The sequence below is a fragment of the Vicugna pacos genome, chromosome 29, assembly GCF_048564905.1.
Source record: "Vicugna pacos chromosome 29, VicPac4, whole genome shotgun sequence".
Lineage (NCBI taxonomy): Eukaryota > Metazoa > Chordata > Mammalia > Artiodactyla > Camelidae > Vicugna > Vicugna pacos.
Genome location: NC_133015.1, coordinates 25,560,506 through 25,582,567, shown reverse-complemented (window position 1 = coordinate 25,582,567; position 22,062 = coordinate 25,560,506). Strand labels below are relative to the sequence as shown.

Genomic DNA, 22,062 nt, shown 5'->3' with positions numbered 1-22,062 from the left:
CAGGCTGGGAACGCGCCAGGCGGACGCCTGGGGCCCCTTCTGTCGGGGAGCACAAGTGTGGCGAGAGAAGTTCTGTTTAAGCATCTCGATTATCTAAGACAGACAGGTTTTTTAAGGGTTATTTATTGTTTAAAAAACTTCTCCTCTTAAAAAGAAAAATGTTGTAGTTATTTTAGGGAATTGGGATTTAAAAGTCTGACAAGAAGCAGAAATGGAGGGAGAGAACAGAGATGGGACAAATGCAAACCCAGAACACGGAGTCACTGTCGGGCATGTCGACTGGCTCGTCTGCTTCGAGAGGGGCCATCAGAATGACCGTGTGCTCCGAGAAGCCAGCACGCTGCCTTACTCTAGGTTTTCCTCATAGTTTACTTTGCACCCACATTCCTTAAACATGACGTTGTGCGTTGACCATGAAAGGACATGTTTCTCTATAACATGTGTTTAGTAATTTAGTAACTCACGCACACATGGTTTACTTTGGTCTCTCGTATAATGAAACGTCATCTGCAACTATGACTCAGTCGGCGGGTATGGTCAGAAATCCCACTGGGAGTAAAGACTGTGCCAGGGCCGATGGGTCAGTCATCCTTAAGAACGAGAACAGTGGTAACTTGCTGAGTCTTTCCTGAGACAGCAGTACGCAGGGTGAAGTCAGACACCATGATACGGAAGGAAATGTTGCTAAAGTCACCACCTCTGAGGCCGAAATGCAACCCTGGCGCGTTGTCAGGTGAAGGCACCTGTTCAGCGAAAGCCCTGAGCTCCAGAGCTCGTCAGGCAAGGACTTGTCTTGACGGAAGGGGTTCTGAGGGCTGCAAGGAAAAGCAGGTCTTGTACAAATGCTTGAAAATGGTTGGAATTTAGCTCAAGAGGCGGCCGTGGTGAGAAGTCATCCCGGCAGGGACAGGAAAAGGGGAAACGCGGTCCTCGGCATCTGTGTGGAACGGCGCCAGGGCGCTGCTGGCCCAGCACAGAGCAGGACAGGGCCCACGCGGCACCTACAGCTGCAGGCTCGTGGAGCACGTGGAGCCGGCACATAGAACAGGAGGAGCCCTGCAGGACCACGGGCCGTGCGTGTGGGGTCTCGGCCTCCCCTCCCGCAGCTGCAGTTTCTTATGTCTGATACTGCAAACCCCACGCTTCAAGGTTAAAGGAACACAGATTTTTGAACTTTCACAAGAACACATTTTATGTTCTTTCAAAGACTAGCACATGAAGAGGTCTTAACTTTCAAGTAGAAAATGGGTGAGCATCTACTTTTGAAATTTCCAGAGGCATTTGGTTAAAGCCAAGCCCACGTTCTTAACAAGTTTACATGTGAGGTTAGTTTTTAAAACAAAGAAGAAATCCATGTAAATTCATGAACACATTTCATTGATTTTCTGAAAACAAGTCAATGACTAGATTTCTCCAAATGTTGCCTTTTGAGTAATTGAGAGATGATGCCTTTTAATCTTCCTCTGAGCAAAGTCTTCAATGTGGATCTCGTAAAATGCAGCCGCAGTCAATGCGGCATCATTCATCAGGAGCCGAAAAACCACCTTTGCGTTTGTATCATTTTTGAAGCTTTAGGCACATTTCATAATCTACATACTGCGTTTGTACATCACGCACAGACCATGAGTTTCTTCCCTCGTGTGTCATGTGTACACAGTTCACAGTCTGCAGACAGATGACGGTTATGTCAACAAAGGAAAAGAAGAGGAGGACACGTCTTAACTCTGCACTAAACTGTGGGGCCGATCATCATTCAGGTGATTTGTCTTTTATTTTTAAACAACCTGGGTGCACGGATCTGTGAAGACTTTGCAGCCAGGGCTGCCTAGTTTGTGCTGCACCCGCGGCTGCTCCCAGGGTCCCATTTCCCATCCTCTCCCCTGAAGCAGTCTCTGGAGATGGGGGCCTGTAGACCAAGCCTCTCCCCATATTGCACGGGGTCCTGGGCTCTCTCAGCAGCTCGGCTGTGGCAGGAAAGTCATCCATCCGGTCCCGAGTGGTTTCTGTCTCGTCTCCCCCGCCCGACCTTGCTCTGACATGTGAAGAATGGCTGGTTGAGATGATGTCCTTCTCAGGACTCTGCACTCCCCCATAAGCAGATTCTTGGCGACCAAAATGGTCCCCAGGGAAGGATGCTGGCCATCAGCATGACCACGTCCCCGTGCACAGGCTGGGTTTTGGCTCTTCAGGCTTTCCCTGGATGATCTTTTCTGTCTCTCTGATGTGTAACAGTGACGTATTTATGGGTCGCAGGGAAAAGCCCCTTTCATCCACAAGCTGAGAAGAGCTTCTTTGTGATGACAGCTACCCCATGACACTTCTGGGGAGAAGTTGGCTTGGAATGTGGTGTACATGGAAGATCAGCAGGTGTGCTCAGCTGTGACCACTCGGCTCTCATGTCATTTCCTCCCCCCTTTTCCGTGCGCCTCAGGAAGTCCCCATGTTGGTCTCTGGCCAAGATCACATCGTCAGCGTGGGAGCCTTTTCCATGTGAAAAATGCAGAAGGGTTATACTCTGCATTAAGGAAGATGCAGTTTGCTTTTGCTGAAATGCTTTTGTCCTCTAGACGTACGTGCTTGCATTGTGCTCTCGGAGAGGCTGGTGGACAGGACTAAGGGGTGTCCGAGTGCATCGTCTCACGGAGGAGGAGCTCATGCCACCGGGGCTCCTGGAAAGCTTGTTTTTCCTTAAAAGACGTTGTAACACGTACAAAATGATTGCAGACTAACTTAACACTGCATGTAATGTGGGATAAAGCAGTTTGCAAAGTTATCTTCGAAAGCTGCAGTGTCTAAGCAATGTCTGTGTGCAGTAGTAGTATGCAGTGTCCTCGCACCAGGACCCGGATGCCGGCTCCACGTCTCACTGGTCTGAAGGGAGCAAACGCCTAGCAGCTCACATGTACATTTATATTCCAAGGGCAAGTTCATATTATTTGTCTGGGAGTTTATGCCCACTAAATACTGAGGGTAAAAATGTATTTCTCTGTACTTAACCCTTTATCCAAATTAAGAATGGCTCAGTAACTATTAGGTGAAAATGTGATTTCCAAAACATTGTTTCTGTTGTCTTTCTGGTGCAGAATAACAACCAGAGATTATATTCTGTTTCAAAATAATTTTCCTCTGCATCTCTGATAAATGGGGCTGTTAAGTGTACTTGCTAGGCAGATTTGTCCACTTATCAGGTGAATGTTAAAACACTGACCTGCTTCAGGAGGGACGAGGTACGTGGACTTCCTCCATGACCACAAAGGTGCTGGTTCAAAGCCATGCGGTACAAGGTTGGCATTAGTTACACGCTGTTTTCACACAATTCCTAACAATATGTGAAGCAAAACAGGGGAATGGGAATCAAACATCTTGGGTCTTAAGCCAGGCTCTGTCTTTAATGAGCTGGGTTAATCCAGGCAGCTGTCATCACCTTTTTCCTTGGACCCCCATCCATGCCAAGTGCACGTGTGCTGGTGACTGAAATGACCACACAGTGGAGGCTGAAGGTAAGTCAGTGTGTTTGCAGGTTAAATTCCATGAGAAAGACAGAAAACAGAGACGTGGCTGCCTCGGCCTGGAGGGCTGGGGAGGGAGGGTGTTTGGTTTCTTTTTGAAGTGATCAAATGGTCAAAAGTTGGTTACAGCAATGGCTGCATGTTGCTACACTCAAAAACACTGACTTTAACATGTTAAGGATTGTATAGGATGCAAATTGTATGTCAATAAAATGATTACAAAAATTATATTTAGATTTTAAGCATTCAACAAAGGTGTCACTACTTTTCAAATGTAGTATATAAGCTATAATCCTCATTTCCCAGGTCTTTGTGGGGATTTTCTCACATGATCTCTGCTGTCTGAGGTCTGCTTGGTGTGAATGGCTCTGCTTCTCTCCGCACCTGTATTAAGTTCAGACTCATCCGTGTCTTCTTCCTCGCTTTCAAATGTTATTCATCATCTTTTGTTATAAATAGGCCATAAAATTATAATCTATCAGCTAAGTATAATTCTTTTCTCTGTTTTGCTTTTTTTGGTCTGAAGACAAAGACAGGGATTTGTTTGCTGCAGGATGGTAATCAGGAGCCCTTCAAAGTGCGGCTGCACCTGGCCAAGGATATTCTGATGATCCAGGAACAGGATGTGATATGTGTGTCTGGTGAGCCTTTCTATTCTGGTGTAAGTAGCTTTTCCTTCCCTTGAAGTTTTTTGGTTTTGTTTTTTGTTAATAAAAATGTTCATTACAGAAAATTCTTAATATTTTTTCTCTTGCTTTCAGAGCCAGTAATTTTTGTGAACAGTGTTAGTAAGCAGTGTCCTTGTACTTGTCCTTGTCCTTGTCCTTATAAGGATGCAGGCTTGGGCCCACAGGCACCCATTGGGGCCATTGATGAATCACTGACTCCGAGTCATTATCATGTGACTGGAGTGACCCTGTATCTCTGATCATGAGAGAGTGGGCTCCACCCGTCCACATGGAGGACTGAGTGAGAACAGTGCCCTGCCCTGATCTCATTTTGAATCATACCAGACCTTCAGAAGTGGTGCAAAGGTGGGCCCAGTGTGGCATCTGGGAAGCCGGGGGCTTTAGGTGGTGGTCCCTAAGCTCAGTGTCAGGGCTTCTCCTTGGGGGATGGGGCACAAGCAGTTCTGGGGACTTCGAGAAGCATGCCTAGGTTATCGTGAGCTCTGTCTGCTGCTCTAACCCAGTCTCTGAAAGAGCCATAAATTATCTCACAGCTCATCAGTCCGCTCACTGGTGCTGCAGGACCACTCTGGAGGACATCCTTAGGTGTGTGAAATAATGAAATTTCAACTGAGGAAATGGAATGCTCTAATTAGCTTTATTCAGTGATTCATGAATCAGGCACATCCCATCTGGCAAACAGAAAAGAGCTCTGGCAAGCTGTAGAAAAGAAGAGTTTTTCAAAGGCAGAAAGGGGCAGAAAGAGGAAGTTATTAGCAAAGAATGCCTTCTTTCAGGGGAGGTGGTCCTCCCAAGGGCAGCCAACGGGCCCATGGGAAGAGGACTACTCACTAGTGCTGACCAGGGAATCCCAGGGCGGCTGGTAAAAGGTCATAGCTTTGAGAGAGGCTGAAACTGCAATTAGGTTAAGTGTTAAGTTTTGATCCGGTGACATGGACTTAGCACAAGTGACTCCATTTGGGGCCGGTTGTCTCTTTTTCAATGGGTGAAGTCAGATTGTCTTTGGCAAAACAATTTTATCATGAAACAGGATAAGTTTTAGAGTTTATCATTTATTATGTAATAACGTTAAAGACATCATCTTAACAGTATAGTCATGTATGGTCTCAGAAGAAAATTACAGCAAGTGTCATACAATCAGCTCCCTGGATTCCCTAGACATCTGTAGCGACTTAGCAGGAAGATTTAATTTGCAGCTTATTAACAGACTTACTTTGCAGTGTTTTGTTAGGGTGAATAATGCTGAACTTGACTTTCCACCTCACTTCTCACTAACATCCTGTGGGAGTCACATCAGGTCCTAAGTCAATAGGCTCTGGCTAACTAAAGATAATGGACATTTTGCAGACTGTTAACTATTCTTTTGTCACAGACCATTTAAATCATCCTGAATGACGGGTCTGGCTGTCAAGACTGATTACATTGTTCCCTTGAGGTTGCCCTTTCTTTCTTTAGTTAATAAAAGCATAGTGATCAATTTCTTTCTCTTTCTTTCTTTCTTTCTTTCTTTCTTTCTTTTCTTTTCTTTGTGAAGAGATATAATTTATATCACTGTCTAGAATGAGTATATCACATAGATCCTAAATCAGTAAAATATTGTAATTTGTAAAATTCAGTATTTCAACCCTGAAATAACGTTCTTGATGTTAAATTTTGCAGTCAAAAGAGCTAATACGCATAGACCTAAGCTCTCTTTTGAAACAAATGCTGGGAAGAACTCAGACAGAATTGAGAAGAAATGTTTTATGATAATGTCATCAAGTGCAAAAAAGCAGTTGACAAAATTTGACACTCACACAAAACACTTTCAGCAAAGTAAGAATAGGATGGAACCTCTTACACTGATAAAGCATCTAATGAAGATTTCTCACCAACATTATGGTTAACATTGAGCGTATTCTCTGAGGTTGAAAGTAAGTCAGGGGTTGGGGGAGAGAGAAGATGGTGGAGTAGAAGGACACTCGTAGCTCACCCTCTCCCACAAAGGCACCAAGACTCACATCCACAGACCCACTCAGCCAACCAGAGCACCTGTGGAACTCCAACAGAACATCGCCCTCTTCAAAAGATAGAGATGCCGAAAGTAAGTCAGGGTCATCACTTGCCTCATTTATACTCAATATTGTTTTGGTTGTAGAGCAGGGCAGGAAATGGATTAAAATGGCATAACTATTCAAAGGAAAAGAGGTAGAACAGCTTGTTTTTAGATGTCATGACGGTGTACACAGAAAATCCTGAGAAATCTACAACAAAATTGAATAACATACAAGTTTAGCGAGGTTGCTGGAAATAAAGATGATGTCCAAAGTTAATTGCATTTCTAAATTTTACAACAGGCAAATAAAATGCAATTCACAATACACAATAGAGATTATACACTTGGAAATAAGTTTAACAAAATATGTACAAAACTTCTATCTTAAAAACTACAAAACTGTGATGAAGAAAATGAAAATAAATAAACAAATAAATGAAGAGATATAACATGACCATGAATTAAAGACTAACTATTGGTAAGTTTTCATATCTTCCCAAGTAGACAGCATCAGTCAAAACCCAAATTTGTTTCTGGAGACTTTGACAGGTTGACTCTAAAATTTACATGGAATACAAAGGACTCAGTTTGGCCACATAGTCTTGAATAAAGAGAACAAAGCTGGAGCGTTTATACCTTCTGATTTCAGAACCTACTGCACTGTTACAATAATGAACACAATGTGATATGTCATAAACACGTGTATGTAAACCAATGGAACATTATAGAGTCCAGAAAGTGGTCAATTGCTTTTTGTTGTTGTGGTGGTGGACTACACATAACATATACTTGACCATTTTAACAGTTGTTAAGTGTAGAGTTCAGTGGCTTGAGCACATCCACATTGTTGTGCACCTTTTACAGCGATCCGTCCCCAAAATCATCACCCCAGACAGAAACCCTGTTCCTATTAAATACTAACTCCCCACGTCCCCCTCTCCTCAGCCCCTGGTGACCACTGTCTACTTCCTGTCTCTGTGTATGGACTCGTTCATCCACGTTGTAGCCTGTGTCAGCATTTCATTCCTTTGTAAGACTGAATGGTAGTCCGTTACATCTATCTGCCATGGTTTTTTTTAATCCCATATCAGATACGTGATCTGCAAATATTTCTTCCAACCTAAGAGTTGCCTTTTTATTCTGTTCATGGTTTCCTTTGATGCACAAAACTTTTCCATTTTGAAGTCCAGTTTGTCTATTTTCCTTTTGTTGGCTGTATTTTTTGTGTTATATCCAAGAAACCATTGTCAAATCCAGTATCGTAAATATTGTTTCCTATATTTTCTTCTAATATTTTCTAGTATTAGAGCTTACATGTATGTTTTTGATCCATTTTGAGTTAGCTTTGGTATATGATGTCATTAAGGGTCCAACCTCTTTCTTTTCCAAGTGGATATCCAGTTTTCCTGGCACCTTTTGTGTCTTGGAACTCTTGCTGAAAATCATTCGCCCATATATTTGAGGTTTCATTTCTGGGCTCTCTATTCTATTCCATTCTATTCCATGTCTGTCTTTATGTCAGTACCACAGTTTTGATTACTGTAGGTCTGTGGTGAAATTTGAAATCAGAAAGTGCATGATGTCTAGCTTTGTTCTTTTTCAAGAATGTCTTAGCTAATTGGATTTTATTAAGATTCCATGTGTATTTTAGGATAGACTTTTCTATTTCTGTAAAAAGTGACATTAGAATTTTGTTAGGAATATTATTGAATTTGTAGTATGCTTTGGATAGTGTTGACAGCTTAGCATTATTAACCTTTCAATCCATGAACACAGAGTGTTTTTTTATTTGTTTATGTCTTTAATTTCCTTCAGTAATGTTTGTGATTTTTAGTGTACATCTTTCATCTTCTTAGTTAATTCCTAGATAATTTATTTCTGATGCTATTATATATGGAATTATTTTCTTAATTTTCTTTCCAGATTATACATTGTTAGTGTATACAAATGAAACTTATTTTGTGTGTCCACTTTGTATCCTGCTACTTTGCTGAATTCTTTTTTTTCACTTCTAATGATTTTTGTATATCTGTGTATAATCTTTAGATCTTCTACGTATAAGAAATGTCATCTGTGAACAGATATAATTTTACTTCTTCCTTTCCAATTCAGATACCTTTGTTTCTTTTTCTTGCCTAATCAATCTGCCTAGGATTTCCAGAACCAAATTTAACAGAGGTAGTGAAAGCAGGCATCCTTGCCTTTTCTAGATCTTAGAGAAAAATATTTAATTCCTTCGTCTTTGATTATAATCTAACCTGTGACTTTTTGATATATGGTCTTTATTATTTTGAGGTAGTTTTTTTCTATTTCTAGTTTGTTCAGTGTTGAAAGGGTGTTAAATTTTGTCACAAAAGGGTTTTGAATTTGTCAAGTGCTTTTTTTGCATCAGTTGAGCTATGTGTGTTTATTTTCCTTTATCCTGTTAATATAGTGCATCACATTGATTGAATTTCTTATGTTGGTTGATCCTTGCATTCCAGGAATAAATCCCACTTGGTCATAATGTATGACCTTTTTAATATGCTGCTGACTTTGTCTACTAGTATTTTGTTGAGAATTTTTGCATCAATGTTCATAAGGATATTGGTCTCTAGTTTTCTTTTCTTGTAGTGTCTTCTTCTGGTTTTGGTTATCATGGTAATGCTGGCTTCAAAGGATGAGTTAGGAAGTTTTAATCCTCTTCAATTTTTGGAAAAATTTGTTAAAAATTGGTATTAGTTCTTGTTCAGATGTTTAGTGGAATTCACCTGTGAGGTCCAGGACTTTTCTCTGTTCAGAGATTTTGATTACTGATTCGATCAATTAAAAAATCAGTTTTAAGAAAATAAAAAGGCAAATCACAGTGTAGGAGAAAATATTTCCTATATCTGACACAGGACTTGTATCCAGAATATATAAAGGCCAATCACAAGTCAAAAAAAAAGGTACAAACAGCCCAATTAAAAAAAGAAAAAAAACTGAGCAAAAGACTTGAAGAAACTTCATAAAATAAGTTATACAAATAGCTAAGAAAAGCATGAAAAGATGTTTCAATCATCAGCCATCGAGGAACTGCAGATCAGATTAAAATCACATATACAATTTACACTCATTACAACAGCTTAAAAAAAGACTATTGGCAAATATGTTGTTCCCTTGGAAATCTCACGCGTTAGAGTTTCAGTGGAGCAACTCTTTGGATAACTATTTGGCAATTTCTTATAAAGTTAAACAGAAACCAATTTTAAGCACAAAAATCCTAGTCCTTGTGATTTATCCAAGAGGAGTGAAACTAAATGCTCACAACAAGACTTTTTCAAGACCATGCATAGCCAAAGCCAAGTTGTAAACTGATAAACGGATTTGAGTATATTCACAAAGTGGATTTCTACCCACTTATTCTTTTCAATAAAAAATAAATTAGGGACTTTCCAGGTATGGTTCTACACATAAAGATCTCGGAAGTCACCACTCTTTCCTCACAACAAATAAAAAGTCAAACAGACTGAAAAATCATCAGCTCTTCTGGGATCCATGAGATAAAGAAGGACACCTGGCAAACCACTGCCCTCAGATTGGAGGACGGGCAGCGGAACACAGGCTGCTGAGCAGAACAGAGACTCACGAGCGAGACCGGCAGGAAACCAGCACCAGGTAGGAAACCCCCAACCAGAATGAGGATTGCTGGAGGCTCCGCATAGGCAGGTCTGAAAGGGAGACTGGGGGGTCCAGTCCTGGGAGCCCCCACAATACTGGGAGACTTACTGCAGGAGTTCAACTAGGTCCCCGCAGTAAAAACTGGAGAGAAATGCCCTTGGGCTCCTGGCAGGGAGAAAGGGGGCCTTGTTCTTAGCAAGGTCTGAACTCAGGGGAGCTGGTTAACCAGTGCCTACCGTGCTGAGTGAGTATCAGTGTCTGACCCGGGAGAGAGAAGCATCCAGCTCCAGCTGACTCCAGCCATCCTGTCCCTCCTAAAAAGGACAGAGGGGACTGAGAAAGGCTTGCGAGGTTTGCAGTCTAGAGGCACAGGCTTCACTGCACACTGAGACCCATCACAGGACAACGGAGTGCTTCACTCACCGTAACCCTTAGTACGAGGTTACTGACACCTCTTTACAACAATTTCTTACAACCAGTAGAATTCCTGGCTATCAGGAAAAAAATTACAAGGCATACCAGAAAGGTGAAAAACGTACTTTGACGAGACAAAGCAAGCATCAGAACCAGGCATGTCAAGGATGTTGGGTTATCAGATGGGGAGACTTTTTAAATTATGCTTAATATGCTAAAGAATCTAATGGATAAGGTAGACAGCAATGCAAGAACAGATGGGCAATGTGAACAGAGAGATGGAAATTCTAAGAAGAAACCAAAAAGAAAAGCTACCGTTAGAAACCCTGCCCCAGAGATGGAGGCCTCTGATGGTCTCACGAGCACTTCAGACACAACAGAGGAAGGATCTCTGAGCTACAGGGTCTATCGGTAGAATCCTCAAAAACCCAAACCAGAGAGAACAAAGACAGAAAAAAACAGACGAGACTACCCAAGGACTGTGGGGCAGCTATAAAAAGTGCAAATGTGCCTGCAAGAGGAACAGCATAAGGTGCAGAACAAGAGACCAGAACAGAACAACCACTTGAAATAATAATGAGTGAGGATTTCCCTGAATGTCAGGTACCAAATCACAGATCCAGGAAGCTCAGAGAACACTAGACAGGATAAATACCAAAAACCATCACCTAGACGTACCGTTTTCAGATTACAGAAGATCAAAGATACAGATAAAGTACTGAGCAAGGAGGGGGTGGGGAGAACTCACTTACAGAGGAACAAAGACGAGAGTCCTAACTGATTTCTCCTCAGAAGCCAAGCAGTAAGAAGAGAAGGGTGTGAAATATGTAAAGTGTGGAGGGAAAAACCCCAACCTAGAGATCCATGTCCGGCAAAATGGCTTTTCAGAAGAGAATGCGAAATAGACCTTGAGACAAAAACTGAAGGAATCAATTCCCAGGAGACTTGCCTGGTCAGAGATGTTGAAAGTTTTTCAGAGAGAAGATCAACGTTATGGGTGTAAAGCTTGGACAGAGCATCAAAGAGTTAACATGTGAAAGAAAAGCTTTTAAAAAAACTTTCATTTTTCTTATTCTTAATTGATGCCACAGATAACAATTTGTTCAAAATAATAACAGCAAAATGTGTGTGGCTGAGCATTCTTATGAACGTTTACACAGAAATTAAATGAAAAGCAACAATTACACCAGGGACTGGAGAGATGAATTAGGGTTATTTGCTTGTTATAAGGAACTCACACTACCCTTGAAGAGGTGTAGGGTTATTTAAAAGTAGACTTGGATTAATTATAAACATCTATTTCATAGTGGTTGACTCTTGGTTGGCCACTAAGAAAAGTGAAAGAGGAGATATAACTACATACTAAGAAAGCAGAGGAAATAGAATCACATAAACTGTTAAAGCAACAAAAGCAGAAAAAGAATGAAAGGCAAAAATAGGAGCGAGGAACAAGGACCAAAACTCGAAACCATAGCAAATGTGGCAGCTATCGCTCCAGGTGTCCCAGGAGCCGTTAGGGAGTAGGGGGTCTAATACGTCAGAGACCGTCAGAGTGAATCACAAATCAGACCTGACCATACGCTGTCTACAAAAACCCGTTTTAAATATAAAGGTACATGGAGGTTAAAGTTAAATGGTGGAGTAAAATACACAGGAACAACTAACACGTTTGCTTGTCTCCGGTTCTCTGTTCTTCCCTTCGGCCATCGCTGCGTGGGTGCTGGACTGGCTCCCTTCTTCTCACTTTCTGTTTTCTAACCACCTGCTTGTGTTCATCTCGGTTCTACAACCTCACGTGAGGTCCTAAGTGTTTCCTAAAATAATTGATGGACTACAGATCTGGATATCTGTTCTTTCCTCTAATTCACTTGGCCTAAAATTCTGAATGATTATCCCGGATGAGCAGTTTCAGCTGGATGAGTGATCGTTCTGTGTAAAATTAGAAAACGAGACTCACCTCAGAAGAGCTGCTCTGTGAGTGAGTCAGCGCTTTTTAATGCAAAGGCGTTTCATTATCACCGCTTCAGACCAGCATGTTCCTAATGTGGTGCTGGGGACAAGGAGCTGGGGGGATCCTAAAGACTAAGTATTTGTGAAGGTTCTATTGCTTCTGCAGAAATTCATTTAATTAAATATGTAATACTTCAATGAAATTAAATATAGATTGATACACTAAAATTTGCATTGTTCTGGAAATGGAAAACCATACAAACTAGGTGAAATGAAATAGATAATAACGTGGAAATAAGGTCTGTATTATTTATGTAAATACTATCCTACGTGTTCAACACAGTAGATTAAATAGTGAAAGTTTTGGTCAAAATTGTCATTTTTGTTATTGATATATTTCCTATTTTTCTCCCTTGAAATTGACTTCATCAGTTGTTTTGTACCACAGACAGAAATTCAATGTTTAAAAAACGTGTTTTTCTCCTTCACATCCCCCTGGAGAAGCACAAGAAGAGGCCTCGTGGGAGGTCAGAATTTACTTCGGCACGCTGATAACGAGGCCACTTTCACTTAGGCGTCCGTGGGGACCCCTCGGGGAGCAGCCGCCAAGCAGCCCTGCGCCTCCCAGCCAGGCTCTCGTCGGCGGAGGCCTGGCGCAGTTACAAGGAAGTTCTCACCTCGAATAAGAAAAGACAGTTAACAGATGCCAACCTTAAGATGTCACGGGTGTTAGAATTACCCAACAAGAATTTGAAAGTCGCTCTCCTAAAATTGCTTCCTGTTTGTTACAAGCAGGACTGAAACAAGTGAGAAAAGAGACGGTCTCAGCAAAAAGCTCGCGGAGCTCGCAGAACTGAAAAGTCACCCGAAACAGAGCGGACAGAGGAAAGAACCACTTAACTGAAGACAGAACAATAAAGAAGTACCGACTCTAAACTAAAGAGAGAAGTTGGTCTGGAAAAAAATTAAGGTACCCGTGAGACTAAAACAAAACATCTAACACTTATTTCATCAGAGTCCCCAGAACAGAGAAAGAGGTCAGGGCTCAAACAGCGCTTGAAGAAATAACGGCTGAAAACTCCCAAAATTTTGCAAAAGACATAAACCCACACATTAAAGAAGTGGAACTAACCTCAAAAGGATAAACCCAGGACACCCACGTCAGGACACATCACAGACAAACCCTGAGAACTAAAGACAAAGGAAAAGCTTAAAAGCAGCAGGAGAAAAATAATACTTTCCCAACAGAGGAAAAATAATTCAAATGATAGATTTTTTCCCCAGAAACAATAGCAACCAGAAGGAAGTGGCATCGTGTTATCCAACTGCTGAAAAGAAGAAACGATCAACCTGGATTTCTGTAGATGCCAAAAGTATGCTTCAAGAACCAAGGGGAAGTTAAGACATCATCAGGAGAGAGAAAAGTAAGAAAATGTGTTGCCAAGAGACATATTCTAAATAGTGGCTGATAAGAACTTTGTAAGCGGAAACTCACAACTCATTGATAAAATGGGCAACAAAAAGTGAGGAAAGGCCTTGAATCGATGTTTTTTCCAAGGAGGACATATACACGGCCAGTAAGGAAGTGAGGAAGTGCTCAGCACCGTTAGCCGTCAGGGAGACGCACGTGAAGTCGCAGCGAGATGCAGTTTCTATCCACTAGGATGTTTACAGTCAAAAAGACAGAGAAGAGCAAGTGGTCCTGAAGGTGTGGAGAGGCTGGAATCCTCAGACTCTGCCGGTGAGAATGGAAAACGCACAGCTGCCCTGAAAGAGACTGGAGGCTCCCAGTTTCACCCCTTGGTTTATGCTCAAGTCCAGTGAACACTCGTGTCCACACAAGAGCCTTCACACACATGATCGCAGCTGCGAACATCATTCATAGCAGCCAAACCCTACAGAGACCCCAGGTCGGCGCGGGTGGAGGAACGGGGGAGTCAGAGCTGGCACGCCCGGTCCGTGGAGTGCTGCCTGACAATTTTAAAACTGAAGTACTGGCACGTGTTACAACATGGATGGGTCTTCAGAGCATCACAGTGAGAAGCCAGGCGCAAAGAACCACACGCTGTATAATTTCGTTTCTGGAAAGTGTCCACAAGGGGCAAGTCTGTAGACACAGAAAGCAGATGTGTGGGTGCCCACGGTTAGAACGGGGTGAGGGGCAGAGAGTGAAGGGTGCGGAATCATATTTTGGAAAATACAAATATTGTAAAAGTGATTGTGGGGACGGATGCATGACTGTAAATATACTAAAAACCACTAAATTGTACACTTTAAATGGCTGGTTCTAAGATATATGAATTATAGCACTGTAGAGCCATTTCTAAAAAGACAGTAAAATAACCTTTGTATATTCACATATCTAAATATTTCTGTGTGTAACCACCTCTATATTAAGCTAAACATGAGTTTATACTGACACCTCCAGACGGTCTTCCGTGACCCACGGACTGTGCCAGCCTCTCCCTGGCGTGTCTGACTCCCGCTCCCACCGGTTCCTCTCACCCACCAGCTACGCAGTTCATTGTTGAATCTCAGCATGCACAGAACAGGGACAGAGGTGTCGCACCCCTCGTGGGAGGACGCGGTGCCCGGTGCAGCTCCTCTGCTCTTCAGTCCTCCGCCTTCTGTGTCTCAGCCCCGCTCTCCTTTCCAGTTACTCAGGCCCCCCGTTGCCCCCACCCCTTTTGGTGAGGTGCTGACATCCATCTGTAAGGCAGTTAGGTTATTCCTCACAGCACCCATTCCTTCTCTGGACGCCCTAGCTTTTACACTTACATATATTAAGGTGGACTGCTTTTCGCTGACATTCTGTGGGTTTTGACAAACGCATAATGTCGTGTATCCATTACTGTAATATCATAGAGTGGTTTCTCCACGTGTAAACCCCTGTGCACCATCTATTCGCCCTCCTCCCTCTCCCCGAACTCCTGGCCACCACTCCTCATGTCGCTGTCTCCTTAGCTCTGCCTTTTCAGAAGGTCTTATGGATGGGGTCAGAGGGCACGTCCTTTTGCTTAATACTTTAAACCTGAGGTTTCCGCCCATGTCTTTCTGAAGTTAGGTAGCTCACATCTTCTTATTTATTATTTATGTATTTGTTTTATTTATTGTGCCTTCTGTGAATGAAGAGCATCTCGGTCACCTCTTCAGTTTTCAGCAGTTATGAATAAAGCTGCTATAAACATTTGCATGCAGGTTTTATGTAAACACAAGTTTTAAAATTCATCGAATAAATGTCCAGGGGCACCACAGGTTCCGACTGTGTTAGCTTCATTGGAGACCCCAAACTCTCTCCTGAATCCCCACCAGCGAGGAGTGAGAATCCGTGTTAGTGAGCTACATCCCCAGCATTTGGGGGTCAGCGTTTTAGGGTTCGGCCATCTAACAGGTGTGTGATGTTCGCTCATTATCATCCTGCACCCCCCTAGTACCATAGCATGTTGAGTTTCTTTTCATGTGCTTTCTCGCTGTCTGTGTGTTCTTTGATGAGATGTTTGCTCAAATATTTTGGCATCTTTAATTAGATTATTTTCCTGCTGAGCTTTGAGTTCTCTGCGTATTTTGGAAACAAGTCTTCATCAGATCAGCCTTTTGCAAACATTTTCTTCCCACCTGTGACTTTTCATTCTCTTAACAGGATCTTCTGCAAAGCAGAAGTTTTTAGTTTTAATATTTTCTGACATCAAATCTTGTTCTTTTAAGGACGATGTTTTAAATGTCCTTCCCGAAAGCTCATCACCGAACCCAGTCATGTAGGTTTTCTCCTAGAAGTTTTATACAATATTGGGATTATGGGTGGGTCTGTGATTCATTTCGTGCTAATCGTTGTGAAAGGGTAACATTCATATTTCAGTTCCTTTCTTTCTTTCCTTCTGTTTTCTTCTTTGCTTGTTGAATCACCTTTTCCTCTGACAAAATCAGTTCCCTTTGTTTGGGTTCTGTTTTGGGCTCGCTGTTGTCTTCCATCGATCTCTGTGTTTAGTGTTCAAAACAGCCGTGCTGTCTCGATTCCTGTAGCTCCTTCAGCAAGTCCTCCTGCTGTGTCCCCCCTCAGCGCTGTGTCTGCGATGGGTCCTGTGCTCTTTGTACAAACCCAAGAGTCAGCTTGTGGACGCCTTCAGACAGCTCACGGGATTTTTGTTAGGTCTGCCTTGATTCTATAGACCAAGGAAGTAAGAATCAATATCCTAAAAGCATTGAGTCTTCTCTGCCGTGAGCAGGAAGTCTTTTTTTAATTGCCGCAGAGTCGGCTGCAACACGCCCATTTCTGGTGACGCATCCTGTCCCAGCCCTGCATGCACGCACATCTTGATCATCCTTGACTTCTTTCCTCAGGATTCTATAGTTCTCCACATAGAAACCTTTACTTGTTAGGTTTATACCAAAGTACCCCCTTTTTAGTGGCCATCATAAATAGCACTGTGATTTTAATTTCCAATTCCAGTTCTCACAGCTGAGGTATAGGAAGGTGGCTGAATTCTGCGCGTTCACCGTGTCTCCACGCTTGCTGTAATTACTGACTAGTTCCGTGAGGTTTTGCTGGGATTTTCTATGTAGACAAAGAACAAAGTTTTATTTCTTCCTCTCCAGTCGGTGTGCCTTTTATTTCATATTATTGCTGTGTTGCCTTGGCTGTGACTTCGAGCACAGTGTTGAGCAGCCGTGGTGGGAGGGGGCACGTTGCCCCGTTCTCAGTCTCCCAGGAGAACACTGTTTCTTACAATTCCTTCCCCTTCTGTTACATCACGCACCGATTTTTCACAGTCGTCGTTTCTTCATCTTAATTCTCTGTCTCAGCTCAGGCTAATGTGATAGAAAAAACAGTGGGAATCAGGGAAACTTCCGTTTCAGTCATGATGTGGCTCTTGGTCAAGTTATTTAACTCACATGCATTTTAGTTTCTTATTCTATGTCGGGAAAACATTGCCTGTGCCAGTGGGCTGTTGTGATGATCACGTGTTTGAAATGAAAATGTTTGGACGATAGCCCTTATTCCCTTAGTGCGTGCATGAGTCCCTAAGTTTGATGTAGGCCCAGTGCTAAATTCTTTGGCTACAACTGGGAACAAACAGGCTCAGGACCCAGAAAGCTGTAGTGGGAAAAACAGTCGAGGTCCCGGTGTATTTTAATAATCAACCATGAGTGTTAGGAGACGTGTAAGTGTACGCAGCAGATTTTTGGTAATTAGAAGCTACCGTCTATGGGTATTCCTTTCTGAAGTTTCCCTTCCTGAATCGTCAGAAAGAGCTCATGACTTTTCTTGTCACTTTTCCTGCATATCTGCTTTCTTCCCATCACACAGAATCAGTACAGCTCTGTTTGCTCGTCTCTCTCATCTCTGCCTTGATCTCACAGCTTCCTCCCTTTTCACTACGTGTATCAAAAGCTTCTGTTCCTGGGATTTATGAGACCAATGTGTTTTGCTGGGTCACATGTGTGAACTGGTTCCATATAGTCCATGCGTTGGAGGTAGAGAGGATGTCAAATGTAATATCCAGAGGACAGGGGTGGTAATAATTGTGTTCTTATATAAAGCAAGTGAAGCACTTAAATCTTTCTCGTAACATGAATGCTGGTACTTAGGTGCGTGGCATGGTTTTATACAGTCCAGAACTCCTCTTGGGCTCCATCCTTTCATTTTGTGAAGAAAAAGAAGATTAAAGAAAGGCTTTTTATGCAGATGAGTCTATGGGAGCACCTATCTCAATTCTGTGTTTTAAGAAATAAGGTAACCGATGCTACCTCGGTTTCCCCTGGGACAGCGTGCTGTTGCTAGGCAGCAACTTTGTGAAACTCAAGCTGTGTTGACTAAAGGCGGCTCCCCATCAGCTTCCACCCACTCTCTGATTGATGAAACAATTCATTAACATCACTTTTTCCCCTTTGATTTTTGGGGTGGGGGGAGAACCTGGTGTGAGAGGTGGGGTAGGCCAGAGGGCACAGCTCTCACAAGCACACAGACCCCTGGCGGGCACCACAGGTGCCATCAGAGAACAGTCACTTGCCTTTCCATGCCTCCTGCTACCTGCAGGGACCAACTTAAAATTCTGGCTTTAAAACATGAAGTAATTTGTCTTGCCCAGCGCTCCTTCCTTTCTGACAAGTAAGCTAATGAAGTGGGAGCATCAAGAGGTGCTGGCTGGCTTTGCCAGAGCATGTGTGGGCACACCCATGTTTAAACAACATTAAAATAAAAGAGTCAGGTTCTGCTGACTCTTTGGTCTCTCCAAACACCTCTCTGCATCAGCAATTTTATATTTGATTTGGAACATGTTCTAAACCAAAGATCGGAAGGCGGTCTTGTAGAGAATGAGTGAAGGCACAGCACAGACCCCTGGTAGGAGCCCTGGGCGCCGCTGTCCTCCAGGGAAGCCGGGGCTCAGCTCGCAAGCTGATGCTCACTGGGATCTACTCGCCAAACGGCCTGCGTGGCTGACGGTTGCTGTGCAGGATATTCTAGAAAATTTAGGTGATGCCGTTTGCTATTTAAGACGCATTTGCTTTGACAGATTGAAGTCTTTGTTTTGAGACAGTTAGTTGATGGGGGTTGTCTGAGCTAAAGGCACCACTGGTTCTGATACTATTTTAAGGAATTGAGTATTTATTCCTCACAGAAAAGGAATTACGAAAATAGCTCCGCCATCCAAGAACTGTAATTGATGGGCAGTGCTGTGAAAGTGGTTTGCCTGTCTGTTTCAGAATAAAGATGACCTTTTCATTGATCTCTTCCTCTGAGTCTTCCAGTATTTGAGCTGCTCTGTGACATCACTGTTGGAAAATGATTAGATAAATATTCAACAGACATCTAAATGTGTAGTGTCACTTTTCTTTCTTCAGGAAGAAATCTATATAAAGAAGTATAAATGTTGTTAACTATGGTTTTATTATCACCCTTAAATGATAAATTGGTTTAAAATGTATATTTTTACTACCACAGGTGAAATGCATCAGGTGACTATTAAGCAGGGAATGGATAACTTAGCCAATAAACGGCGTCTGTGGAGACACAGGGGCCAGAAAACAAGTGTCTGTGCCAGGTCCTGGGGGGAGCGTGGAGTCTGCCCCATCGCGGGTGGGTGGGGGCGATTCAAAAGACGGGCATGTTACAAGTAGAGAAGGTTGTAGATGAAAGCTCCCAACCCTTCAGCACGTCAGGAGGACAAGCATTACGAAGACATGATTGCCCCAAAACAGTAATATTGACTTTTTGTCAAAAACTAAGGGATTTGTCCAAATGTGGCTCTTTGTGATTTTTTTTAAGTTTCATATGTGCATGATTGAATTGTTATTTACAGTATGGAAGGCAAAAGAGAACTGCTTTTGAAAACTGAGAATGTACTGTCATTACCAGTTAATTGTAAAATCCACTCTTTGAAACAAGCAATCACTGTGAGCCCAGTTTATTCAGCGTTTCAGTCCCAGGTGTCCACGTGGGTGATTTATGTGCTGACAGGTGGCACCTCCCAGCCCAGCTCTCAGACCACAGGCCCCGTGACCGGGCAGGGAGGGAGAGCAGACCTGGTGGACAAAGACAATACGTAGCGCTGGCTGTGAACTGTTTTTCTGTAACTCACAGCTTGTCATTTCTCAGACAACAGGAATATTAATGTGAGAGTGAGGAGAGACTTTAAAGTCAAGATTTCAAACTGCGTCCAAAACCTCCCGGAAAGGCCGCCAGGTTGAGAGTTCCGCAGCTTAGTGCTGCTGCCGTCCCTTTCAGCTGGACAGACACGTTGTTAGCCTTCAGTTTAACAATTGCAGCATCCTCTGTTTGTCCCATGGTTTGGAGCCTCTGTGCTGTCACAAAATGTTCTTTTTTAAAGAGCAAAGCACTAAGACCGAGAGGAGGAAAGCGGTGGGGAAGTACAGTACCAGGAAGCGCTGACCGCTGCTGAACTCTGTCTTTCAGGAGAGAGCCGTGACCATCAGAAGACAGACTGTGGGAGGATTCGGACTAAGCATCAAGGTAGCCCGCGCTTCCTGTCTGTCCTTCCAGGGGCTGTGCTGAAAAGCCTGCGTGTCTGTACCTTTAAACTGTGTTGATTGATCGTGAGCTAAGAATGGCTGCAGCAAACTCCTCAAAGTTTGACTGAGACGTAAATTAGGTCAGTTCTCGAAACGCTGGCCACCTTAGACTGAGAGATACTGGAAGAGCATTTGGGAAATTTGCCTTTGCTGGAAAGGAAGATAACTCATGAACTGTCTTCATCTGGTTTCATCTAATATATCAAATGTGGTCTTGTAGTGTTTGTACCTTTTAACCAGTGAGGGTGGGAGATACCGACCTGTCAGGCGAAGGAACTGGAGGGAACCACACCTCGTAGCGAAAAAAAAGGTCTGTGAGCAAGCTGAGTGTTAGCTGTGTCCTTCTCAGCTTGTTCTTCTGTGCGATGTTTTTTTTTATTCTTATTTAAGAAGTCAGTAAAATATCACGTTACAATGCCGAGTACAGAGGACAAAGTTTTAGCGTCTGATTTAGTTTAAAAAATTAACCACATCAATGAAACTTACGTGTTCTTTTCCATTTATGGTTAAATTTGAAAGGGCTTTTCTTTCTGTATGTTGCTGGCTATCAAAGACGCACTTACCCGCCACTTTCCTCCTCTGTCAACACGGAATCACGTGTGTTTAACCCTCTCTGGGGGGCACTTTCCGGACGTTGCCTCGCTTTCTCTCACCGTGATTCACGCTGGGACAGCACAGCTCGGTGACTGGTTAGTTCTCTGAACCCTGGCCGTGCCTCGCAGCCAGACCCAGGGTAGGTCAGGAGACGATGGTAGAGAAATGCGCCCTGGCCTCAGGCCCTTCAGAGTCTGGAGGGACAGTGGGCGCTGAGCAGTGTCCAGGGGAGAAACGTAACCGCGGCTGTGACCCCGGCTGCAGCAGGAGCCCCTGCAAGTAGGGGAACGAGACGACAGGGCCCTGCAGCTGAAGCCCTGAACGTGAGGAGAGTTTACACCAGGTTGAGAGTAAAGGATAAAAGTGTTCCAGGCAGAGGGCGGCGCACGCGGACGTCCGTCAGTGCCCAGAGTGATGGGGCGCGGGAGGAAGTGGGGGGCTGGCCCGCGGGCTGCTGAGGACCTTGGCTTTCGGTCCACATGACTGGGGAGCCTGCCACCTGTTCTAAACAGAGGGAGTCACGTTATTTGATTCCTGCCTGGAAAATCTAGAATTTCCCCACTTAGGTTCAGAATAAAATCAAATTAACTTTAATTGAACTGATCTGTCCTCTCATTTTATTCAATAAATGAAGGCGCTGTGATGTTCATTTCCCATTTTACGTACAAAAGAAAACATTGACAAGATAGGGCTTCGCTGTGTCTCATTATGAAAAGGCAGCTGTAGGTCTGCAGTGCTGAGGGAGGGGTGGAGTAACCGTGGTGACCCTCAGGCAATCGCTGTCTCAGCGGCCTTTTCCCCAGGCTGACCCTGGGGGAGGCTCCCCACTGTCTGGCATGGCAACTTGCTTGAAAAATCTGAGCACTGAGAAAGTGTTTAAATTCACTAGTGCAAGGAGGGAAAACTGTGAAAAGCAAAAACAGCTGGAAGGAAGCACTCTGGGGGGACGTGAACACGCCACTCTGCCCCCAGACGCCTGAGCCACGGTGTCTGGATGAGTTCCTTCCTCTTTAACAGCACGTAAAACTCCACCAGGGCATGGTTTACTTTAGGTAACCAGCTTTTTCTGCTAAGAAATGGAGATGTATTCTTAAGCTATTTTCCCCAATTTCCAACTATCTCTACCTATAAACTGTCTGTTATGATGGCATTTGATTTCATTGGTCATCTTCTTAGTTTCCATGTAAAATCATTCTGCAAGGTA

General features: G+C 43.3%; 1 protein-coding gene across 10 annotated transcripts in view; it reads left to right on the top strand.

The window, feature by feature from the left end:
• The window catches only part of SNTG1 (syntrophin gamma 1), a 315,377-nt gene that overhangs the window by 203,389 nt on the left and 89,926 nt on the right, over positions 1–22,062 (top strand). For 9 of the 10 annotated variants that reach the window (XM_072952001.1, XM_072952000.1, XM_072952003.1 and 6 more), the window contains 2 exons: positions 4,036–4,170; positions 20,149–20,205. In XM_072952001.1, the coding sequence (XP_072808102.1) occupies positions 4,036–4,170; positions 20,149–20,205 (192 nt within the window). The remainder of the gene's footprint in view (positions 1–4,035; positions 4,171–20,148; positions 20,206–22,062) is intronic. The other variant, XM_072952005.1, reaches the window with a different exon arrangement.